General features: G+C 43.2%; 4 protein-coding genes across 6 annotated transcripts; 3 read left to right on the top strand and 1 right to left on the bottom strand.

Moving 5' to 3' along the window:
- The first annotated feature begins 897 nt into the window (after positions 1–897).
- Positions 898–2,582, top strand: CG9926 (uncharacterized protein). 2 transcript variants are annotated; one of them, NM_001316531.1, is made up of 1 exon: positions 898–2,582. In NM_001316531.1, the coding sequence occupies exon 1, from the start codon at positions 958–960 to the stop codon at positions 1,651–1,653; it is 696 nt and encodes a 231-aa protein (NP_001303460.1). In that variant the 5' UTR covers positions 898–957; the 3' UTR covers positions 1,654–2,582. The 2 variants fall into 2 exon arrangements, with proteins under 2 accessions (NP_001303460.1, NP_650323.2); NM_142066.2 differs by having other exon boundaries at positions 898–1,812.
- Positions 2,294–3,616, bottom strand: CG31517 (uncharacterized protein). Of its 2 annotated transcripts, NM_001300393.1 has the most exons (3): positions 3,038–3,616; positions 2,736–2,953; positions 2,294–2,681 (listed from the first exon to the last, which is right to left on the bottom strand). In NM_001300393.1, the coding sequence occupies exons 1-2, from the start codon at positions 3,199–3,201 to the stop codon at positions 2,926–2,928; spliced, it is 192 nt and encodes a 63-aa protein (NP_001287322.1). In that variant the 5' UTR covers positions 3,202–3,616; the 3' UTR covers positions 2,294–2,681; positions 2,736–2,925. The 2 variants fall into 2 exon arrangements, with proteins under 2 accessions (NP_001287322.1, NP_731871.1); NM_169561.3 differs by lacking the exon at positions 2,294–2,681 and having other exon boundaries at positions 2,706–2,953.
- A 2,607-nt stretch (positions 3,617–6,223) lies between these two features.
- Art6 (Arginine methyltransferase 6) lies at positions 6,224–7,382 on the top strand. The gene is made up of 2 exons (NM_142065.2): positions 6,224–6,651; positions 6,710–7,382. The coding sequence occupies exons 1-2, from the start codon at positions 6,254–6,256 to the stop codon at positions 7,335–7,337; spliced, it is 1,026 nt and encodes a 341-aa protein (NP_650322.1). The 5' UTR covers positions 6,224–6,253; the 3' UTR covers positions 7,338–7,382.
- Positions 7,383–8,575: 1,193 nt separating this feature from the next.
- Art9 (Arginine methyltransferase 9) lies at positions 8,576–9,798 on the top strand. Its single transcript, NM_142064.4, has 3 exons — positions 8,576–8,750; positions 8,805–9,034; positions 9,094–9,798. Exons 1-3 carry the CDS (start codon positions 8,634–8,636, stop codon positions 9,686–9,688), a joined length of 942 nt encoding a protein of 313 aa, NP_650321.1. The 5' UTR covers positions 8,576–8,633; the 3' UTR covers positions 9,689–9,798.
- Positions 9,799–20,913: the final 11,115 nt, after the last annotated feature.

Genomic DNA, 20,913 nt, shown 5'->3' with positions numbered 1-20,913 from the left:
TTAGGGGCAAAGTGACGGGCTCATTAGCATATAAATATTGTTGTAATTACGCCTGGTAAATAATGCAATTTTGCCATTTTATAGACCCTGCTTGTGCTAAATTAAAATTATTATAATTGAGTTAAGCGAATGGAGTGGTGGGTAGGTAGGCGAGTGGTAGGGCTTAGTGGAATTTCGCATGGCTTAAAATGCAGCACGGAACATGGCCATAAAGTGTAGCTGCGTTTAGCTTAAACAAGTCGACAATTTAAAAAGCCAATTTGCGCATAATACGGCGAACGTGAGCGAAAATTCAAAACAGAACTGCACACGCACTCGCAAAGGTGCAGAATGAATAAGTTTTCAAATCCAAGTGCAGGTAGCGTGTTGTGCAAATTTCTACGCAAATGACCATTAATGCAAATGCTGTTTGCTCATTAAAGAAACATTGCCCGCCCACCAAAAGTGACCCAAATTCATTTGCCATTCGGAATGGGGGGTTTGTTTTGAATGTAATCATGATCAAAGTGAGAATATATTTTTATTATATTTATTCGTTTTTTATTTTCATTATTAAGGCCTATCAATTAGCTTGTTTTGTGGCATAAATGTCGACTATTTAAAACGATTTTTTATACAATCTTAAAATGCATTTCCAAAATATATCAACAGTTCCTTTTAAGACCAACAAATTTTCCATTGTTTTTTTTAAATAAGAAAATCTAATGCTATGAATGCATGAGTTTGCTTATATACACATTAAAAATATATAAAAAATCATAAAAATAAATCAAATATTTGAAAACTCTAGCGTTAGTCAATACTGCCACGAACTTTCGTGCACAGCCTGATCTGCGCTGATCTGGCATCACTGTGCTATTTCCATGAAAGCGATATTCTTCTTCTTCGAGAACTTTAAAAAGTATCACTTGGTAAAAACCATTTTAATCCAAAAATTAGCCAAGTCGAGTGAAAAAGATGGGACGTCGCCGAGCCAAGATGCCTAATTTCACCATTGGCGACTTTGTGTTCGCCAAGTTGCGCCGCTATCGCCCCTGGCCAGGCCGCATCCTCAACCGCATCGGTGCCACGGCATATAGTGTTTACTTCTATGGAAGCTGCAACTACGCCAAAGTGGCTCGCAAAGAGGTCGTCGACTACGAGAAGAATCTGCATCGACTTGGAGTGGTCCAGCAAAAGGGACACGTCTGCAATCCAAGTTTCCGGGCCTCCATGCTACAGGCACGCGAGGCATTCGACAATCCGGATAAAGATTATGGCTACTACCAGCAGTTGGCTGTGAACAACGGCGATTGCATTAACGCCGAGGACCTGGGACTGGAGTACCTGGTTACCGAAGATCTGGGCAACCTACTGGACGAGCAGGCTGCCACGGAACAGGTGGTGGCGGAGAAGGATGTCAACGAACAGGTAGCGGTGGAGCAGAATGTGGAGCTAAATTCACTGGGGCAGATCTTTAGCAACCAGGAGCATGAGAAGGATTCAGAGGATTCTGCCTCGAATTGTCAGCTAGAGGAGAAGGATCAATCAAATTCGGAGGTGGTGAAGGAGCAGGTCTCCGAACGGCATTACTCGATGGCTCAGATAGTTTCTCTGAAATCGAAGAAACTGATGGATACTCCAATTAACATGACATGCCAACGGCGACGCTAGTCAAAAAAAAAATCAGGAGCTGGATTCTACAAACTATGACGAAATGATTTGTTTGCACACACAAAATGTAGCACTTTTTTGTATTAAGTACTTACGCGTATTTTCATTCCTTGACATGCAAACAAAATCGTAATTTGAATAAAATGTCAATCAAAATGTACTTAAACTTAACAGAACTAAACTCATTATATTGTTACCAATCAACATTATACCTTATTATAAACATTGACTTGTATTCCTTAAAGTAGATGAGTCAAATCAAAGTAATGAAAATTTAAGAACTCCCTTTTTAGGACACAACATGATTTGACTCAACCAAAACGGATTTCGGGAATTGGCGGGCCATTAAGAAGACGTGGGCGTGCCTCTGGCCATAATGGCTGTTGCGTGATCCTCCACTGCTGACCTCCACACATCATCCAGTCAGGCTGGGCGCTAATCGAAGCTCGACTTTGGGCGCACGTTTCCGCATTAAATGCTGCACCATCAGCATGGTCAGGTCACCACCCATCAGCCATCATGGCAGCCACCCCCGGGATGAGTCTCCCCAGAGGCGTTTGCTGGATAGTTTAGCTAAATGCCGTCGTAAAAGAACGCCGGCCATTAAACCAACAAGCCGCGCAGCAGAATCAACATCGAAGATTCCCACCCTACTTTCGGCTGATTTAATTGGACAATGCTGCAACTGGAGGAGGAGGAGCAGGAAGAGCACGCGGAGGATTACAAGAACTTTCTGGACGAAGTGCAAGCTGCGATGAGGATGCTTCGATTAACAAATTATCGCCACCGCAGCAAATTAATCGCAGCAGCAGCAGCAGCCTGGCATCTGTAGAACCAAGCACGGGAATCCGAATCTGGGTTAACGAGAGGACGACCGATGACCGCAAATCAGATTCACTAAGCCGGCAATGAGATTTCCCGACCGCATCAATTTGTTTTAATGCCAGAGATGCATTTGCGCCGCTCCAACAGATTGCACCAGCTGGCAGAGCGAAACGCCAGGAGCTGCATCCGAAGCGGGAGGTGCACTAAGGAAAATCAGTAGGTGGGTTCATTTATATATATATTTTATTCATATTTACAGCATCATCGTTCGTATGTGTATAGCCATGAAAGCGAATCCTTCAGCAATCCTTGCCACAGTTGTGTGCTTCCTTCGTAGACCGTGTTCTCAGTGTATCTCATACTTTTCCGAGTGACCGAGATGCTGCTGCAAGATCCCTTGGTGGCTCCAGCATCTTTGGTCATCTCGACAGCTGTCTGCTGGTGGATTTAACGTTGTCCTGCGTTGCTCTGCGGTCTGGACCAGATTGTTAAGTAGTTCGCCGTGCGATATGCATATGGATGGATATATGGGATGGGTTACTCGATGGCCTGAACATACCTCATTCCCGTCGACGATCCCCGTCCTGGGCCGTAAAATGTCAAATTAATGTTACAACATGTCCAGCGATTTCTGATGGCATTTGACAATGTCGAGTGGAAATTCCTGCAGGTGACGCAATTTCCCTGTAATTTGTTTGGCCGCACGTACCGTCGCCACGACATGGGGCATTGTCAGCTCGTTTGTGCCTGCCCAGCATAAACAAAACATCCAACCAAAACCGAACCAAGACGATCTGATCCAAAACGCGCCCAGGGACCTGCAGCCCAATTGGAGTGTGGTGTGTGTGGAGTATGTGGTTAGTTCGTTTATTGGATGGCCGGTACTTGATAGTTGGTTATTGGTAGGTGTCAATGTGTGGGCATGTCGCACACGTGTGCCGCTCCTGCCCTGGGGCCATAAATTCACTTAGTTTATTTGCTGCCTCGGCTTCTGTGTCCACTTGGCCAGACACTCCGACACCCGGCCACATCCAGTCCACATCCAATCCACAGTCGAGTTCGGCGGAAATTTGCGAAGGAAATCAAATTAAAATTTCGCTAATTTATCAGCCGCTCGGAAATCGTGAGTCCACTTGGGTGCCGCCAGGGGGCGCTAATTGGCAAGCCATTCGCATATCGGTGTTGCCGACTTGGCTTTAATGGTGGCTCAAAGTTGGCTTTATTTTGAAGTAAGCTTAAAGTGCCTATAGCATTTACAAGCAGTTGGAAGAAACTAATTTCTAAAGGAACTTTTTTTAAGAGCTGTATTTTCTAAAATTTAAAATTTGGAGTAAACATATAGTTTCAGTTAGTGGCAGCACTATTATTTTAAACCCACAAAATGCAGAAAAAGAGGGCCTGCCAAAGGAAATGGCGCGCGGTGGTGCAAAATTTTTGCATTTTATCGAAACGACTTCATCAGTCAGTCAGTCGGTCTGGAAAGGTTTTGGTCTGGTCTGGTCTCGTCTGGTCGGAAGATCGAGGTCCGAAACAAAGGCATTCTAATTAAAATTCCCATGTGTCAGAAATTTTATTTATTCCCTTGCCAAGCCAAGTGCATCAATCAAACTTTTGCACAACCAGCAATTAATTCTTCTTTTTTTTCGGCAGCGTTATGTTTGGTTTGGTTTGGATGGTAAGGGTGTGAAGGGGAAAAGGGGTTGGGAGTCGATATTATTGGCAGATCCGTTAAAATCAAATTGCCTCATCGTTAACACCCGAAAGTGGTTGAGATTCGGAAATTGGGACGAGCTGGGAGGATTGGAATCGTTGGCTAATCGATGACTGATTGAGCATATGAAAGCTACACTCGACAGCAAAACAGGGGTTCAAGTTGTAGTTACTTCATATATTTTGAATTACCCATATGGAATGGCCAGCCTTTTGTTCGACTAGTGTTCGCACTCTATTAAAACGATTATGATAGGCCAAATCAACCCCTGTTTTTTTTTTTTTTTTTTGGAATCGTTTTGGTTTTTGTTGTCCCCTGTTGAGCATTGATGTGAGCACATGTTATTATTTGTTTTTGATGAAGTGGTTGATTACAATCGACCCTCCCCAATCATTTTCATCCAACCCTGATTGTCCTCCAACTGTGGTTACAATTTTACTTGTAAACAGGAATTCGGGCCAAATGAACCAGGAGAGGAATAGATGACTTTGATTAAATAGGGCTCGGAGATGGGAAACTACTGTGAATAATCATTTAAAAAATATATAGTACATTAAATAACATATTTTTGTAATATAGTTGCAATTCTGGATCCTTAGAAACACAAATACTCACCAAAATCTATAAACTATTTGTTGAAACTAAAAATGCAAATTAGAACTTAATCTTGTTTCTTGTTAAAACTAAAAATGCCTCTTAGAAACTTAATCTTGTAATTGGTATTAAAAAATATAAATTTGTAAACTCAAATATCATTGGGATATTGGATAAATATCAATAAACTTCCATTTTATTATCTGGAAAATTAAAATTAAATTCCATTTAAGTTAAGGTCATAAAAGTCAGCATTTTATGGCTTTTGGCTTGTGGGTCAGCAGGTGAAAATCGAAAATCGAGGTGGGCCACCCACACCTTGCATAATTGGCCCATATCGAACATTTGGTAATACGCGATAGAAGAGCTCCAAGTTGGCCAGAGAGAAGACATCGGATTGACAATGGATTCAGTATGCAAAGCATCGTCGCATTTTAATCGCCTCAGTGGGTGGCATTCTCATTGGGAACAACGAACACTAATGGAAACTTACGTCGTTTTTTAATTGATTTGTGCCAAAAGTTTTATAGGTTTTTAAAGCCGTCCAAAACAAATGGCAACGATTGTTGGCCGGGCCCAAACGCAATCGCAGATCGAACAAATTCGAAACGACCCCCCGGCCGGAGGAGCGAACCTAATTATGGAACGCCCGAAATGGCAAATTAGCATAAAATTTAGCAACATTAAAAATTATAGTTTATTATGCTCGAGTGTCGCGTGTGTGTGCGTGTGCTCCTTTTTATTGTTGCTCTGTGACTAAATTGATTAATGAGCCCATTTAATAGCTGCATCTGCTTATGGAGATATTTTTATGACACTTAAAAAAACAAAATGATGACGGGCATTTTTTCGCCTTTAATTTCAACTATTTTCGTTTACCGTTGGCCACAAACAAGTTGCACAATTTTGGACGCTCACAGTGAAAGTGCCTGTTGGTTGGTGCAAGGGGGGGGGAGGGGGAAGAGAGGAATCATTAAGTTTTGGCCATAAAAATAAATTCGGGGCTGGGCGGATTAAGCGAGTTATGGCCTGGTGTTAAGGTGTTGGCGGCACATTTCTTTCACGGCCTTTTGAGTGGGGCGATTTTTTTGGTCGATTTTAATGGGTCCATTAAATGCAAAATTTTGATTTATCTTGCTTCGGCCATTCAAATGCAAATAATGGCGATAGAATGACGTAGTATTGTTCATCATTTTATGCTGGTTATAACCAATTTTTATAGATTTTTGTTTGTGACCAAATGTGGCAAAATTTGTGAATATTCGGATCTTTTCTTCATTTTACTCACTTAAATATGAAAGCTGCCTTTCTTATCTTATCTATAAAATATAAGATATAATTTGAATACCCTTTCGAGGCAAACAGATGACCAGATGGCCATGATTTTTCTATCAAATATTGTCCCATTAAAATAGATGTGTATGTTTTATGTGACTTGTGAAATTCTATTGCAGCTGAATAATCCTGAAAATGTCTTTTAATGCCAACCAAAAATTGCCCTTCCTGGAGGGCAAAGATAGCGACTATTTTCAATCCTATTCCCGCCTGGAGACCCACATGAACATGCTCAGGGACTCGGTGCGCATGCAGGCTTTTCGCGATGCCATCGTCCAGGATGGAGGGCTATTCCAGGACAAGATCGTGCTGGATGTGGGCTGTGGCACGGGTATACTATCCCTTTTCGCCGCCGAGGCTGGTGCCAGTAAAGTTATAGCCGTTGAATGCACCGATATAGCGGATATAGCCGAGGAGATAATAAGGGACAATCAGAAGGAGAATGTGGTGAAGGTGGTCAAGGGATTGGTGGAGCAAGTGGAGCTGCCCGACGGCATTGAGAAGGTGGACATCATAGTTTCCGAATGGATGGGGTAAGGTATATTAATGAAGTTATAAAATTTTAAAATGACTTGCATTTTATATTATTAGAAATGCTCTGTATATGGAGGCCATGATAAACTCCGTGCTGTTTGCCCGGGATAAGTGGCTCACGCGTGGTGGGCGAATCCTGCCCAGCACTGGAAACCTCTGGTTAATGGGGGCCTATGATCCGCATCGGCGGACTAATCTTAACTTTTGGTGCAACGTGGAGGGCATCGACATGGGCTGTGTGAGGAAGCCATTCTCCCAGGAGCCCTTGGTGGAGTTTGTGCCCATCCAGCAGTTGCTCACCGACGAATGCTTCATACACTCCACCAACCTGGCTGTGGCCCGCAACCAGCCGGTGGAGTTTCAATCGAACTTTCAATTAAAAGTCATGCGAACTGGAATTATCAATATGCTGGTCCTGTACTTCGATGTCTTGTTTCCGTCGGGAAAGTCGAACAAATCCGTAAGCCTGACCACCTCGCCGCATTCGCCATGGACGCACTGGGAGCAGACGGTGCTCCATCTGGATGAGCCACTGTATGTGAGGATTAGGGATCGGGTGCGCGGTGTGCTGGCCATGACGCCCACCGGACAAGATGGACGTGGCATGAACTTTGATCTGCACATCAGCTTCCGTGGCGAAAGAACGCGAGTGGAGAGCTTCAAGAGCTTCTCCTCACCAAGATGAACCTGAAGTTCATTTGAAATTTAAAAACATAAGAATGTTGAACCGAATTGATAACTGCCATAAAATGGGTCGTTAATCTAGGGCCTCCAATTGCCCAAGGGTTGGGTTTTATATTTTTTTATGACAATCAATCCGCGGCGGGGCTTAGAAAGTGGACAGACGAAATGTTAACGACTTTCCTAACAAATTAATTTCAAAGCCAGGTCATTGCCGAGGGGAGAATGTGAAAATGTGTCCCTCCCCGGGCTCTAATTAATTGATGAGCCGTCGTATAAATTTGTGAAAGCCAACGCCGTGGGCCCACAATGAACGCCTTTTATGCGTTTATAACTCTATTTACTATTTTAGCCATTTGCATTGTCTCGCTTCTCGCATCTCGAGAGCTTGGTTGCCCAAAAAATCTCTTGTCAGCTCGTTTTGTGTTTGTGCACAGACGGACTGGTCTTTGTTAATGGGAGTTCTTAAAAGGCCATAAAGTTGCTTTATGCGCCCATGAAATTAATATGCACACCATTATTGGACATGATTATAAAATATTGGTTATCTAGCGCACACAAAAGCGCCACAAATGAGCCAGCGATCTTTGATTTTCGGTCAACACTTGTTCGCATCCCGCGTCGGTGATTTCGGTGGACATCCCGCTGGGCGCATTAACAAAAACAGCACCCAGATGGATCCGATCCGATCCTCGCCAGTCAGCCAACCATCCAACCAGCCAGTGTAGGCCCAGAAAACATTTCAATTTGTATAACCCCATGACCAAATCCTACTACTCCTCGTTCCTGTTGTTTGGGTATCAAATTGCTGGCATTTGTCAACGGAGCGGGACACTGCGCACCAAGTCGCCTATAAATTAGAGACTCGTTAGACAGCTTAGCCGCTTGCCCGGATTTTGGAGCCCAGTGTATCCTGTCGCTGCTCCCGCTGATAAGAAGGTACGATCCCACAATTGGCTCATAACTAATTGGTGTCACTTGGATGGCGATAAGGCATGGGAATTGTGAGAAATGCCGGGCGATAATCTATTCGGAATTTATGGCGGCTGATTGGGGCGTGAAATGTGAAACCAGGATAATATGAGGTACGATTTCCAAGTCGAATTAAATTAAAATTTATACAAATTTAATTTAACAAGTTAAGTTTAATATAAATAAATAATAAATAAATAAATATAAATATAAGTAAAAAAATAAGTTATGTTTTGAATATATCCATGTGTATTGAGTATACCAATTAAAGCAATCAGTCGAAGCTTATCAAAGTTTGACACATTGAATACCTTATAATATATAAATCATGGATCTGGAGAAGAATCTGCTGAGAGAAATGGCGGACAGCATGTTGAACGATGTAATCTCCACCAGGGCATACGAATGGGTTTTCAAGCGCTATGAAAGACTTTTCAAGGATAAGGTTAAGATAAGTTAACTTATCGAAATGTATATACAAATGATCGATTTTCAATAGATAGTCCTGGACGTGGGTTGTCGCAGTGGATTACTTAGCTTGATGAGCGTGGAAGCGGGTGCCGTCAAAGTTATGGCCCTGGGCAATAGGGAAAGTGCTGAATTTGTTAGCAAGGCTTTTATCGGCACTGAGAAGGAGGATATCTTCGAGTTTATCGATGGCGATATCCATGAGATAGTTTTGCCCTGCGGTCTGAAGAAGGTCGATATAATAGTGTCCGAGTGGGTAGGGTACGTAGTTCTAAGTTGCCACATTACAATCAATTAGATTTCAGTTATTTATTTCACAGTCACTCTGTTTTCGTGGACTCACTTTTCAAGGAGGTGATCTTTGCCAGAGAAAAGTGGCTGGTTAAGGGTGGTTTTATCATACCCAATGTGGCTCAACTTTTTGTCTGCGGAATTGCGGATCATCCGCGTAAGACTGTCGAAGTGAATATCCTTCCACAGTCGGATTATCCTGGTCGTAGTTATATGGTCAGAGAACCCGTTTCCCTGATAGAGGATTACGTTGCCAAGGAGCAGCTGATAACCGAAAAGTACCTTCTGAAAACCATCGATCTCTGCACTGCCCATATAAATGATGAGAGCTTCAGGGTTCCATTCAAGCTGCGTGGCTTGAGGGACAGTCAACTTGGAGCCGTGGTGCTCTATTCAGATATTGGACTCTGCCGGCCGAGGGGAAAGTTTAGGCTCATGTTTTCCACTGGTCCCAAGAGACCTCGCACCTATGTGCGCCAAACCATATTGTTTATGGATAATCCCGTCGAGGTGGCCAAATGTGAGCTGGTAATCGGAGAGCTTGGGATGTACTACAAGCCGGATGAGCATCGCGAAGTGGAGTACTCCTTCTCCTTGGGCAGTTCCACAGTCGCAAATCCATGAGAGCACAATGATGTTTCGGTACTATGCGAATGATGTGGATTTGAGCGAAATAAAAGGGGGCTCTTCTTGTTGATGTATTCATGGCAATCTTTGGACCCTCTGCCGCTGCTAGGGGAGCAGGCTGGGGATCGTTGGCCGATCGAAATTTATGGCCGTGCTGCATCAATTAGGGCGGCTGCTACCCAAAGACAATGGTTCTGGACAAGGGATCTGGCTGGGGATCGTCTGTGTGTCGGGTTCTGCCACCGATTCTGACTGACTTATTTTTTGTGTAGGCCCTCCTTTTTGGCTGCTTTGGCTTCTTTGGCTGACCTGATCGGTGTTTAGCTTTGACGTTGCTACAACGATTTAAAATGATGTCGCGCATAATTCACCGACCATCGAACATCGACCATCGTCCATCGACCATCCGCAATCGTCTTGCCAGACTGTGCGTCGTGATTTGGCTCTGGGGTTTGGGTTTTATTCCAACGGCCTCGTTTGCAGTGAGAGCTCTTTTGTTCTGATCTCATAACCGAGCTCTGATCCCAGATCGCACTTGGTTAGCCCAGCGAAAGGAATCCGTTCGCGGATCTCGATTCCGATTCACCCCGGCCATTCACATGCTTAAGTGACATTTCGTCTGCTGAATGTGCACTGTGGAAAAAAGGGTTATTTAAGTTCTTCGCTTAAAAATATATTTTCGTTCTAGAAGACGCGTCTTATGTCCTACAGCCCGCTTAGTGACGAAGCGTGATCTCGAGTGTTGTATATACATGTACTGCTGTGATAATCTAAAAAATTATATTTTTTATAGTGTACATTACAAAGAATAGATAGCTTTTATTTACAATAATTTAGGGCTTTGGCCTTTTAAATCAATTACATAGCTCTAAATGTATTTTCAGCTTTTCTAGCTAGTTTTTTTCTCAGTGTACTCTGCCTGAAAAGCCCGAGGCTTGATCTTGAGGGTTCGTGATGGATTAGCATCGTTTTGCCGTGAGGATAATGTGTCGTCCGCAATGATTTTGGTTGACAAGCGCGCGTTTTTTTTTTTTCGGCTCGTTCTCTTTTCTGCCTGCGACCGTTTCTCGGAAATAATTATGCTACTTTTGTGCAAGAATAACAGCATTTTTGTACAAATTGCATAAAAATTTAAATTGCCCGGAGCGCTTGAGCGGATTTTCGGTTTTTGTGCTGTTTGCTGCGAAATTGCTTAATAATGAAATGCCAATGGATTAAGCGCAATTTGTGCGGCATGTCCACTTATTGTCCCCGGGATTTTTATCTTTATCGCGTTCTTTTTTAGCTGCTCAAACTGGCCGAAACAATTGGCCAGTCTCGGCCCAGATCCCCGCCAGAGACCCATCATCACCAGTCCCATCATCACCATCAGCCTGAACACGTTCGATTTGCTGGGATTTTCTTTTCTTTTTTTTTTTTACTTTTACACCTAACGAGGTTGGAGTCCAGATAAAAATGGGGAGGGGTTAAAAAAAAAAAACCGAAAACCCTATAACTGCCTCTTTTTCTCGAGGCCTTGCAGCGTTTTCATTAAATTCGCTTAATAGCGCAATATAATTTAAACAAGTAGTAACATAAAATAAAACTCACAGCCACGCACTGAAAGGCATAAAGATGAAGCAAATTACTCCGGACCGGAGCAGAGCAGTCCAGAATTCGAGCTCCTTGGGCCCGATGACGATTGTCGGGAAGTGGAGGGTTCTGGCCAAGAGTCTCAGTTGGCCAGTTATGGCGCATGGGCGAGACCTCTCCGTCGACCAGCAATGGCAATAAGTTCGCTTAACGAGGGTTTAATTTATGATTTGTTATGTTTCCGGTTCATGTTCTTGTTGCCTGCAAAATTATTGGCCATAAAGCCAAGGTGTGGATTATAGTGGCTGGCAGTGGTAGCCGGGCCAAGTCATTGGCAATCGAGCCATGGCGATTTGGGAACAAAAAAAAAAAAAAACAACAAGAGGGGGAAAATGGTTGTTGGTAAATACATACGAGTGTGGGCAATTCGATGAGGTCACCAGGGGGAGGCAAAGTTTAATGGGTCAGCATTATCCCATGATTCTCGAAAAGTTTGCTATCACATTTCCTTCTCACAGAAGTCAGTGATTAATGATGTTCGGATGGAACGCGAAACTAAATAGGTATATAAAACAATCCATTTTATAAACTCGTTCGATTATACATAAATGCTCTAATCCATTTGGTAAACAAATGACTTGAACAATTTGGTCTTGACCACTAATAGACCTTAATCCCTTCACGCTCACCGTGAATTTGTGGCCAAGGAGCCCAGGATGATAAGGCCATCGAACGCATTGCGTTGAAAATCGATTTGTAGTTTTATTCCGTTCCATATTTTGCCCATGGCCCTTGGGTTGCGACTGCGCAAACAACTCGCGTTGCGGATAACAACGGATAAGAAAATAAGCAGAGACAAGCGGAGACACCACGAAGCGAAGGAGGTGGATCAGGAGGATCGGGAGGATCCCGGCCAAGCCGGCGCAGAGGAGCTCGAGGAGCCCGAGGAGGAGCTGCTTGGTCTGGGCAACGCCAACGAGTATCTGGTGGAACATAAATTACGCGACTAACAAGCAGCGCCCCGTGCAGCTAAAAAAGATACAAAAAGCCCAGGGAGAGGCGGATGAAAAAACACTTCAGACTTGGGAACTGAATTGTACAGCGAAAAAAATCGATCATTACTCGCTTACTGCTAAATTTTGGATAACAATTAAAGGGATTACACTAGGCGACAAAACGAAAATGGTTCAAAGTATCTGTAACCGTAAACAAAAAAAAAAAGATTATATATATGATTATATTATTATATGATTATATATGTATAGCTTGGTACATTATAAAAAATGTTCTTAGATTATAAAACGAATTTTTATTCAACAAAATTGATTTTTTTTTTAGCAATATTTGAAGGCATAAGATATTGGTGTTTTTTATTCTACAATATAATAATAAAATTTCATATATTTAAGTGGTTATTTTAAAAACTCACACCGTTTAATTGCAGTGCTCTCGAGCCTGGCCCTCTTAGTTCAGAGAGCTCTGGGCCAAAGTGAGTTGCACAAATTATAAATGAAAGCGGGTGTTTGGAGTCGTCCTATCCAGGGGCCCTCATCCCGATTTCGGGACCCATACCCACACTCACGATTAGGTGCAGCAATTTGGCCGTGGCTGTCTGTGATTGAGACCGAGGCAGTGCTCGAAACGAAGTTAAAAATCAAATTAGCGAATGTGTTGAAAATTAAAAACAAATTCACGGATAAATTGCATCTGCCAGATACGCAATTATTACGAGGGCCAAAAGGACGTGGGGGCCCACTGACTTATGGACTTCGTCCAGCCTGCGGTTCTGTGGAGCTGTTGTGTAGTGCTGGAGTTCTGCGTTTGTTTCGGTTTCCCCATGATTCTTCTTGTGCCTGTGTTTGCCGTGTATCTGTATCTGGACCCCTGCATCTGTATCTGCCCGCGAGGTGTTGCAATTTGACGTTTTTTACGCGAGTTCTTATTCCATGAAATCCACATGAATTTCACATGGCAGTGCAAATACTCAGCCTAAATGGGTTCCGATGTCCCTGGTCCGTTTGGCGGAAAACATGTCGAATTAACACGCTCTAAGGGGCAGCTGGACGAGTCAAGTCGAGCCGAGTTGAGTTGAGTTCAGTTGAGTTGAGGTTCCCTTTTTTGTATATTTAAATGTTGGCAAATTAGCTGAAATTTCTTCTCGCAATTCTCGCGTGTGTGTGTGTGTGTGCGTGTGTGAGACATATAATTACAGTGGAAATTTAGTCGGGCCTAAACTCCTGGCCAGTCGAAAAAATGTTGCTCAGCTGGCGCCGTGTCTGCGCAGAAGACGGCCAAATAAATCGCGCTGCTGTTGAAATTTTTATCTGCTTTTGCTGGTTGGAAGGGTGGAGGTTAAGGGGGGGGGGGGTTTGAGCCAGAATGGCACTGCTGCCAGATCTGCCAGAGATGGAAGTCGGCCACGCCTCCAGTGGTCCTGTTGGCCCGAACCTCTTTTGCCATCGTTGCCAACTTCTTCCTCCAGCCTTTTGGCCCTGAGCCTTCGCTTCTCTTTGGGGCCGTAAAAAAAAGGGCGCAAATTTTATGAGCGCATCGTTTAACAAATGAATTTACAACCGTGCAACGCCCAAATGTCTGGCGTTCAAATTCAAATTCCTGGCCACGCAAACAGCGGAAATCTTGGCCCTGCTCCAGGATGACTTACGTGGCACACGGAGGCGGATACACAGGTACAGAGCGAGAAAATGTTCTCACAGATAATAGATAAATTGACTTAACTTACCATTATTGGTTTCCACTATTATTTTGAAAAGAGGATATCTCAAGGATAAGGATATCCAGGATGAACACATTTTACAGCATACTTTTAGGAGCAAATTAAAATGTTTTCCAACTTCGAGAGATTCCTTTTACTTTATGAAACGTTGCTAAATAATTGACATTTAAATCTCGATGATAAACGCATCATTTAAAAATTACATAGGCGTGTCTCAAATGAATTGTTATTATTATGGAGGGTACATAACCCTAATTAATCTTAAATATGCAGCACCTAACGTGTGATAAATTTAGATTATTCCTTTCAATTTCATATGTACACTTTTTCACCCTGTACTTACGTTCTGCAGAACATGCATTCACCCAAAGACAAACAAACCTATGAATAATACCTGGCTCGCATCCAGGTGACTTAAAGCAAATACGATGTGCAGGCAAGCGCGACCAGGAGATCCATGGCCACATCGTTCTGCATCATCATTATCGTTTGGTAAGAGGATCCATTCCGAGTTGGCCACTTTACATTAACGCATTCATTAGCCCAGTTTTCGCCTCGCTGGCCGCCCTTTTATCGAGGCTCCACTTTGTCGCCCATAAATCGAGGCTCGTTAAGTGCGCTTTAATGAGAATCCGGTGCACCTTGTTCCCTGGATTCCAGCTTCTACGGCGTGCTCGCTCGAGGGCCTGGTCAGCGTTTACAATTTGGTAATTGTCCCTGGCCTGTCAATAAGTTTTTATGGCCCGTCCCATAAAGGGAAAGCTCAGATCTCGGATCTCAGGTCTCTGGTCTCAGATCCCAGCCCCAGCATCAGTTTTAGTTTCGGTATCAGTGTGTGTCCCAGCTACTCGGCAATTACCGACACGATCGCAAATTGCGAGCACACGAGGCTGGTAATTTGCCGGGCTTAATGTCCGGTATGCAAATACATAACTTGGCCAACCGTCCGATCGACGGACCGATCATTGCAGGCCCCCATATACTTAGTGGTACAATGTATTTCCTGTTGCTCTCACACAAAACTTGGCACATTTGGTAGCAAACAAACTTTAAAGTCAGCAGGGCTTAAAACTGTTTTTAAGTAGTTAAAGTAAAATGCAGAAAAGAATTCGTAGGCTGCCTCTAATACATTCAAGTTCTAAAATAGTCGGGCAATTGTATATAATATTTTCTTACGTTTTCATTATTTAATTAACCATTGAACCATTTTTTTTTTGTATTCTAATGCCAAATCAATCACAACCTTTTAAGTGTGAAATGCCATGAAACTGTAATGCCATGGACTCTAAGCTAAAACCCTAAGCCATTTTTCCGCAAGCTCTCACAAAAACGTTCAGTCAATTATTCGACAAACATCTTAGATGAATTGTGCCACACTTGAGACCTCAAAGAGAACAACTGAAGCCCCGAAAGAATTTCACACTTGGTCCTAAACCATATGTAAATAGCCGGCGGCACGTTGCGATCGCCCTATTCCCTGCCCATTGTCCTGTTAGCCTGCGATCCTGGCTCAGCTGTCGCACAAAGAGCCGTCAAGAGAGTGGCACTTAAGGTCCGGTTTTCCATCCATTGTTTGCCTTTTAAACGACTGGCCATTGTCGGGGGGTATATATATGTCAAAAGGTTGCTCGTTTTTGACACCCCAGTCAGCGGTCAAGCGGACACAAGGACACAACTGGCTCAAAAGGACAATGGACAACTCATAACGAAATGGCCAATTTTTGCAAATGCACCAGAAGGCTAAAACATCTGTAACAGTAATATTGCCTATTTAAATTTTACTGCTTGGAACTACTCATTAGGCATTGACTAAAATAGTAATATTAGATTTGTTGAAAAGTACGTAAAAATGTCACTAGCAGAGTCAAAAAGTATGGGCAATAGAGGGTATAGACAGCCGGTACATACAGGACGGACACAACGGACATTGCGGACAGCCATTACACCCCGAAAAACCCGTCACACGACGATCATTTATGTGTCATTAAGACATGTCCCGGGAGCAGGAGGATGGCCTAAACGATCGGGGAGTGCAGCTGTCGGCTAGGAGCGCAGCTTGAGATCATTGGATGGCTAATGGAGCCGGGTCTCCGCCCATATAATACTCATACCCATATTCCCATCACATCCATCCTTGGCCAACCTGATCGATCGAACCGGCCATGATGAAGTTGTAGCACTGATCGAGCTGGCCAATTTGTTTGCAACTTGCTGGACGCGTTTGTCAATTAAAATCAAATTCATTTCTGGCTAGAGCAAATGTTTGTGTGCAGATTGGTTATTCGTATGGGTATCATTAACCACTTAGGCGCTATAGTGCAATAACTTTTAATCAACCAATAAATTTGGAGCGATTTATCAAACAACAGCGAAAAAAAATATATAAAAAAATCATAAAAGGATATATAAAAACGAGAGCTGTGCGGCGCAGAGAAAATGTTGCTGGCCAAATTGCCTCTAATAACCGCAATCGATCGTTATTTTTTGTGGTTATTAATACGGATGCGTGTCTGGGGTTTTGAGATCCGCTGCGATCTGCGATCTGCAACGGCTTCTCAGGTAGTTCACAAGTAACTGCAAATTGCTGCCGTCGATAAAGCTCAAATTGGCCAAAGCGGAGCATCCGCGATCGTCTCTCGGTGGTTCAGTGGCTCTCTGCTTCGGTGGTTTGCAGGCTTCGCTGGTTCGCTGGTTCGCTGGTGCAGTGGGTGAGGTGGTGCCGTGGTGCAGTGGAGCAATGGAGCGGCAATCGATCGTTGAATTTGCCTAATGGCGACGGCCACTCAACACAAACACCGATCGTTCCATGGACCGCGATCTTTACCCATCCGCATCTTTGCATCTCAGCTCCACTGATTGACGATGACCGATCCTCGAATCGAAGATACGATCCTCGAGAGGCTCAAGCCCCTCGACGATCGCGATGTTTACGCGTGCATTTAGCATGTTGTAAAAGTCTGATGGCGTCCATTATAATCAATTGGCCGGGCTCGTAAAATTAAATGATCCCGCAGGAGAATTAAGCGCCAATTACGAGCAGCTCGAGAAAATAAGAGAAGACAACTAACTACGCACAGCTGTGGCCAAAATAATAGTGATGGCCCTAATAAAATAAAAGTGATTGAAGTTATTTAACTATCTAAGTCAAGTAATAGCAAAAGTAACACTTTTTCTTAGAATTTATTTAGAATTCAGTTTAACATATTATTTATGACATTTACAGATCATTTAAGAGCATTTTATACAGAGCTGACTTGCACAAGAATACAACGCTATATAGTAGTATGTTACTTATCAAAAGTGTTGATATTTTTTAACGCTATTGGCTTGCCCCTATCTGTACAACCATTGGTACATATATATTCGTTGCCATTGGCACTGAGGAGTCTCAAATTTGGGCTGCGATCGCGAGACCAGAAAGTGAACAACCCGAAGACGTTGAAGATGATGAAGGCAGGGCGGGGATAAACAGGGGGAGGAAATCGCTGGTCCGACTTAATTGCAGCATTTAAGTTGTCTTATTGATCATAATAACTCCATAATGGCGGAACATGTGCGTACAATATAATAATCAGACGGGGATCGAGTGAAAATTGCGAACGGGAAATGCGTTCAGCCCAAGGACTCGCCATGGGCGTACTGGTAAGGGGGGGGGGCGGCAGTAGGCAGGTGGCTATGGCCAGAAAGTGGAGCAGTCTCGCTGATTCTCCCCTCTCGCTTTACTCTGCCCCACCATTGATAGTGTGAAAGCAAACAAGCCGTAAAATTAAAAGGGATCGATTCTTCCCCTTGGCATTCCTCCCCTCCCCCCCTCTGCAACCGACCCTGCCCGCAGAAAACTGATCAACTTGTAATGGGAAATGAGCTCCGAATTTCAACTCAATCAGCTTAATGGCCTGACAACTTTGTAGCCTGCGTGGATCGCTTTAAAGGGGGGGGGGGGGGCTGTAAAGGGGGGATCATGGGCGGAGATTCCCGGAAAGGGGATCACAGGGGCGGCCGGGGGGAACAGGGCAGTCACTGATCATTGGTTTGAGGACAGGCAGGTGCTTTTCCACCGGCAACACGATTACTATTAAATTACCAACTTTGTTATAAATGAAAGTTGGCTCAGGTTTAATGATGATCGGAAAGGCAAAGGGGGGACTCCATATAAAAGGCAAACCTTATACGTTGAGTTAAGCTATCATAAAGACATTTTATGTTTATTAACCTTCTTGCTCAGATGTTGTATCTAAAATTAAATAAATTAAATTAGTTGAAAATATTTGCTAATTTTCCACGAGTTTTATAGTTCTTTGCTCAGTTGCAACTTTCACTTTCATGCCACCACCACCAAATAAGCAAATTGCAGACTGCCATTTTTGAATTTACATATGGAATTAGCCTGCTCATATAGGACCTTTATGAGTAATGCGTACTCACACCCCTAATTCCATATCGAGTTGGTCCCCAACCCCTAGTTTGACACTTACACTCCGCAATGGAATTTCGTTTTTATTGCGAACGCATTGCACGCTTCCTCCACTTTTGGCAGCCCAACAAAACATTATAAATTAAGTCATTTAGCATAATTTCGCTACCAAGTCGAGAGGGGTCGAGGGATCTGGATCTGGATCGCAATTGGCAACAGCAACAGCTGCCGAACGAGGGGACATGTGCCAAATGCAAAATGCGGATGCAGATACAAAGGATCGTGTGGGTGCAATCGGCAACTGCAGTGGAATCGGTGGAGGGAAGCAATATGCAGTATACAATATATATGTATATATATAATACTATATATACTGGGGTAATTTACAGCCCGATGACGATCCGAAAGGAGGCCAACTGAATAGCGCAACTAATTTTGAAAAGGCTGGCGGACAAAGCGTGCAATAAACGATGTCCACTTAGGAGGACAAAGGATAAAGGATCACCAGGGGCACGGGTGTGGAGATTGAGATATCCCAGGGCCAATAAAACAGCCGGACGACGAATGCCTTTAATTAATGAAAATGCAATGACTTGGAGGAGGTGTCGCATCGCTATCCATGCTTGGCATCTTCAAGGAGTCGCCACGATGGCAGCTGGGCGATGGTTGACAAATTTATAACAAATATTCACGCGTGCTTTGGCAGCCAGTCCTTTGTCCAATTATTGTCTTACAATTGCCACCGAAGGATCTGTTCTCGCCGCATTCAACTGATTTCGAACGATTTCGACTGAAGAAGGAGGAACCACCTTTGTGCGAGATTCTCTGAAAAAAAAAAAAATAAAACACTCTATAGGATTGGCGGTTTAGCACATTTTGTGCCAAGTCAACAGGCAGACAATAAATGCCCAATAGGGCAGAAATATCGTACACAATGCAGCGAAAACACAAGGACAATTAAATCGAAATTTTCAAATTGAATTGCTTTTGCCATTGTCACTTTATGAGGGTTTGTTTCCCCCGAGTTTGTTCTATGGAATTTAAAGCGTCAAATGCACTCGGTCATAACAAGGCAATAGAAAATCATTTTGAAAACAAAGGCATTTCACCGCAGAAGCGAAAAACATTGTATTACCAAAAAATTGATTTGCACGCCCTGGCAGGCGAACAGAAAATAATGAAAAAGGAATGGCTAAGTAAGTGCTGCTAAAACCGCCGGCCAAAGCGTTAATTTCATTTGGCCAGGCCAACTGGTTTGCACTCCATTCCCCGCCAATCAGCCCCCCCTCCCCCCCTCCTTACTATCGAATGCGAATTTCAGCGAAATCTCGCGATAAAATGCATAACAACTTCATTCACAGCGGGCGATGCCATAAAAGTGTTTTAAATCGTGTTAATAATTTTGTGCAGCATTTGCCTTCAACTGCGAGTCCCGAATTGAGAAAAGTCCTGCTGTGCCTGGCACGTCATCCACATCCATTCAGCTACATACGTAGTTACACTCAGAAAAAATCCTTTTGTGTTATTTTTTAATTTTAAGCTACTTTGTTTCAAATTCTTATATGTAACTCTGCTAAAGAATAAATTCTGATATGTGATTAGTAGGCACTCAATGAAATGAGAATTTCGAATCCAGAAAACTATAGTCAAAAGAATTTCAATTTATGCAATATTGGCTTATTAACTTAATCTTAATTAGACATCTTAATTCAAATTTTTTTCAGTGCAGATTCGGCTACAGCTTCTCCCGATCCTCCAATCCCATCCCAGTTTGCATGTCTGGCAAATATTGCACTTTGGATTCCCAGATATTTGTGTGCAAATTTCTTTTTATTATTATCTGACTCGAGGGCCAGAGTTTTGGTCCTTGGCGTGGCCTATTCACACCTGCAGCCCAAAAATAAATTGGGCCTGCTGAAATGTATCTGCAGGCTGCTCGATCTCCATCACGTGAGCATTGCAATTAATTATAATTTGTCGTTAATAAACAGCTAAAAAAAAGTTTCAATATGCAAAGTTTTTGAAGGCATTGCGTGATATGAACTGCAGATATATTGCGTAGGTATATACACTTTTTGGAACCTTATTAATTTGAGTTTTTGTGCTCGGGGTGCGGACATCTTGATGGACAATGATTTGACTTGTTAAGTGGATGCTTTTTGGGTTTCGGAATACATAAGTGTAGCGCCTACGAAAACTGGATCATCCTCGTTAAGGAAGAACAGCTAGAAGATTAATTCTGCCCAATTGTATAGTTATTTGCAGCGGTTCACCTTTCCCAAATTATAAACGAATCCATCGATTGATCTCTCTATTTATTCACAGTACTCCTGACCCAGCAATAAAACCATCTGCTCGCCAATTTGCTGATCCATTCTCTCACCCACCCAGCCATTCATCTTGGCTTCTCGCCACCCCAACAATTTGCTTAAACCCAAGCTCCAACTCCCCATTCCCATCCCCATCCCCATCCATCCATGCTGCAATAAAAAGTGCAATAAC

Source organism: Drosophila melanogaster, chromosome 3R (assembly GCF_000001215.4).
Source record: "Drosophila melanogaster chromosome 3R".
Taxonomy (NCBI): domain Eukaryota; kingdom Metazoa; phylum Arthropoda; class Insecta; order Diptera; family Drosophilidae; genus Drosophila; species Drosophila melanogaster.
Note: the sequence above shows the minus strand (reverse complement) of the source record. Positions and strands in the feature narration are given on the sequence as shown.

Coding starts and splice junctions, on each gene's coding strand:
- CG31517 (NM_001300393.1), bottom strand. CDS start 3,201: ATGTCGTGGCGACGGTACGTGCGGCCAAACAAATTACAGGGAAATTGC. Junction 2,954..3,037: donor GGATCGTCGACGGGAATGAG/GTATGTTCAGGC, acceptor AATCTGGTCCAG/ACCGCAGAGCAACGCAGGAC.
- Art9 (NM_142064.4), top strand. CDS start 8,634: ATGGATCTGGAGAAGAATCTGCTGAGAGAAATGGCGGACAGCATGTTG. Junction 8,751..8,804: donor AAAGACTTTTCAAGGATAAG/GTTAAGATAAGT, acceptor GATTTTCAATAG/ATAGTCCTGGACGTGGGTTG. Junction 9,035..9,093: donor ATAGTGTCCGAGTGGGTAGG/GTACGTAGTTCT, acceptor TTTATTTCACAG/TCACTCTGTTTTCGTGGACT.
- Art6 (NM_142065.2), top strand. CDS start 6,254: ATGTCTTTTAATGCCAACCAAAAATTGCCCTTCCTGGAGGGCAAAGAT. Junction 6,652..6,709: donor ATAGTTTCCGAATGGATGGG/GTAAGGTATATT, acceptor TTATATTATTAG/AAATGCTCTGTATATGGAGG.
- CG9926 (NM_001316531.1), top strand. CDS start 958: ATGGGACGTCGCCGAGCCAAGATGCCTAATTTCACCATTGGCGACTTT.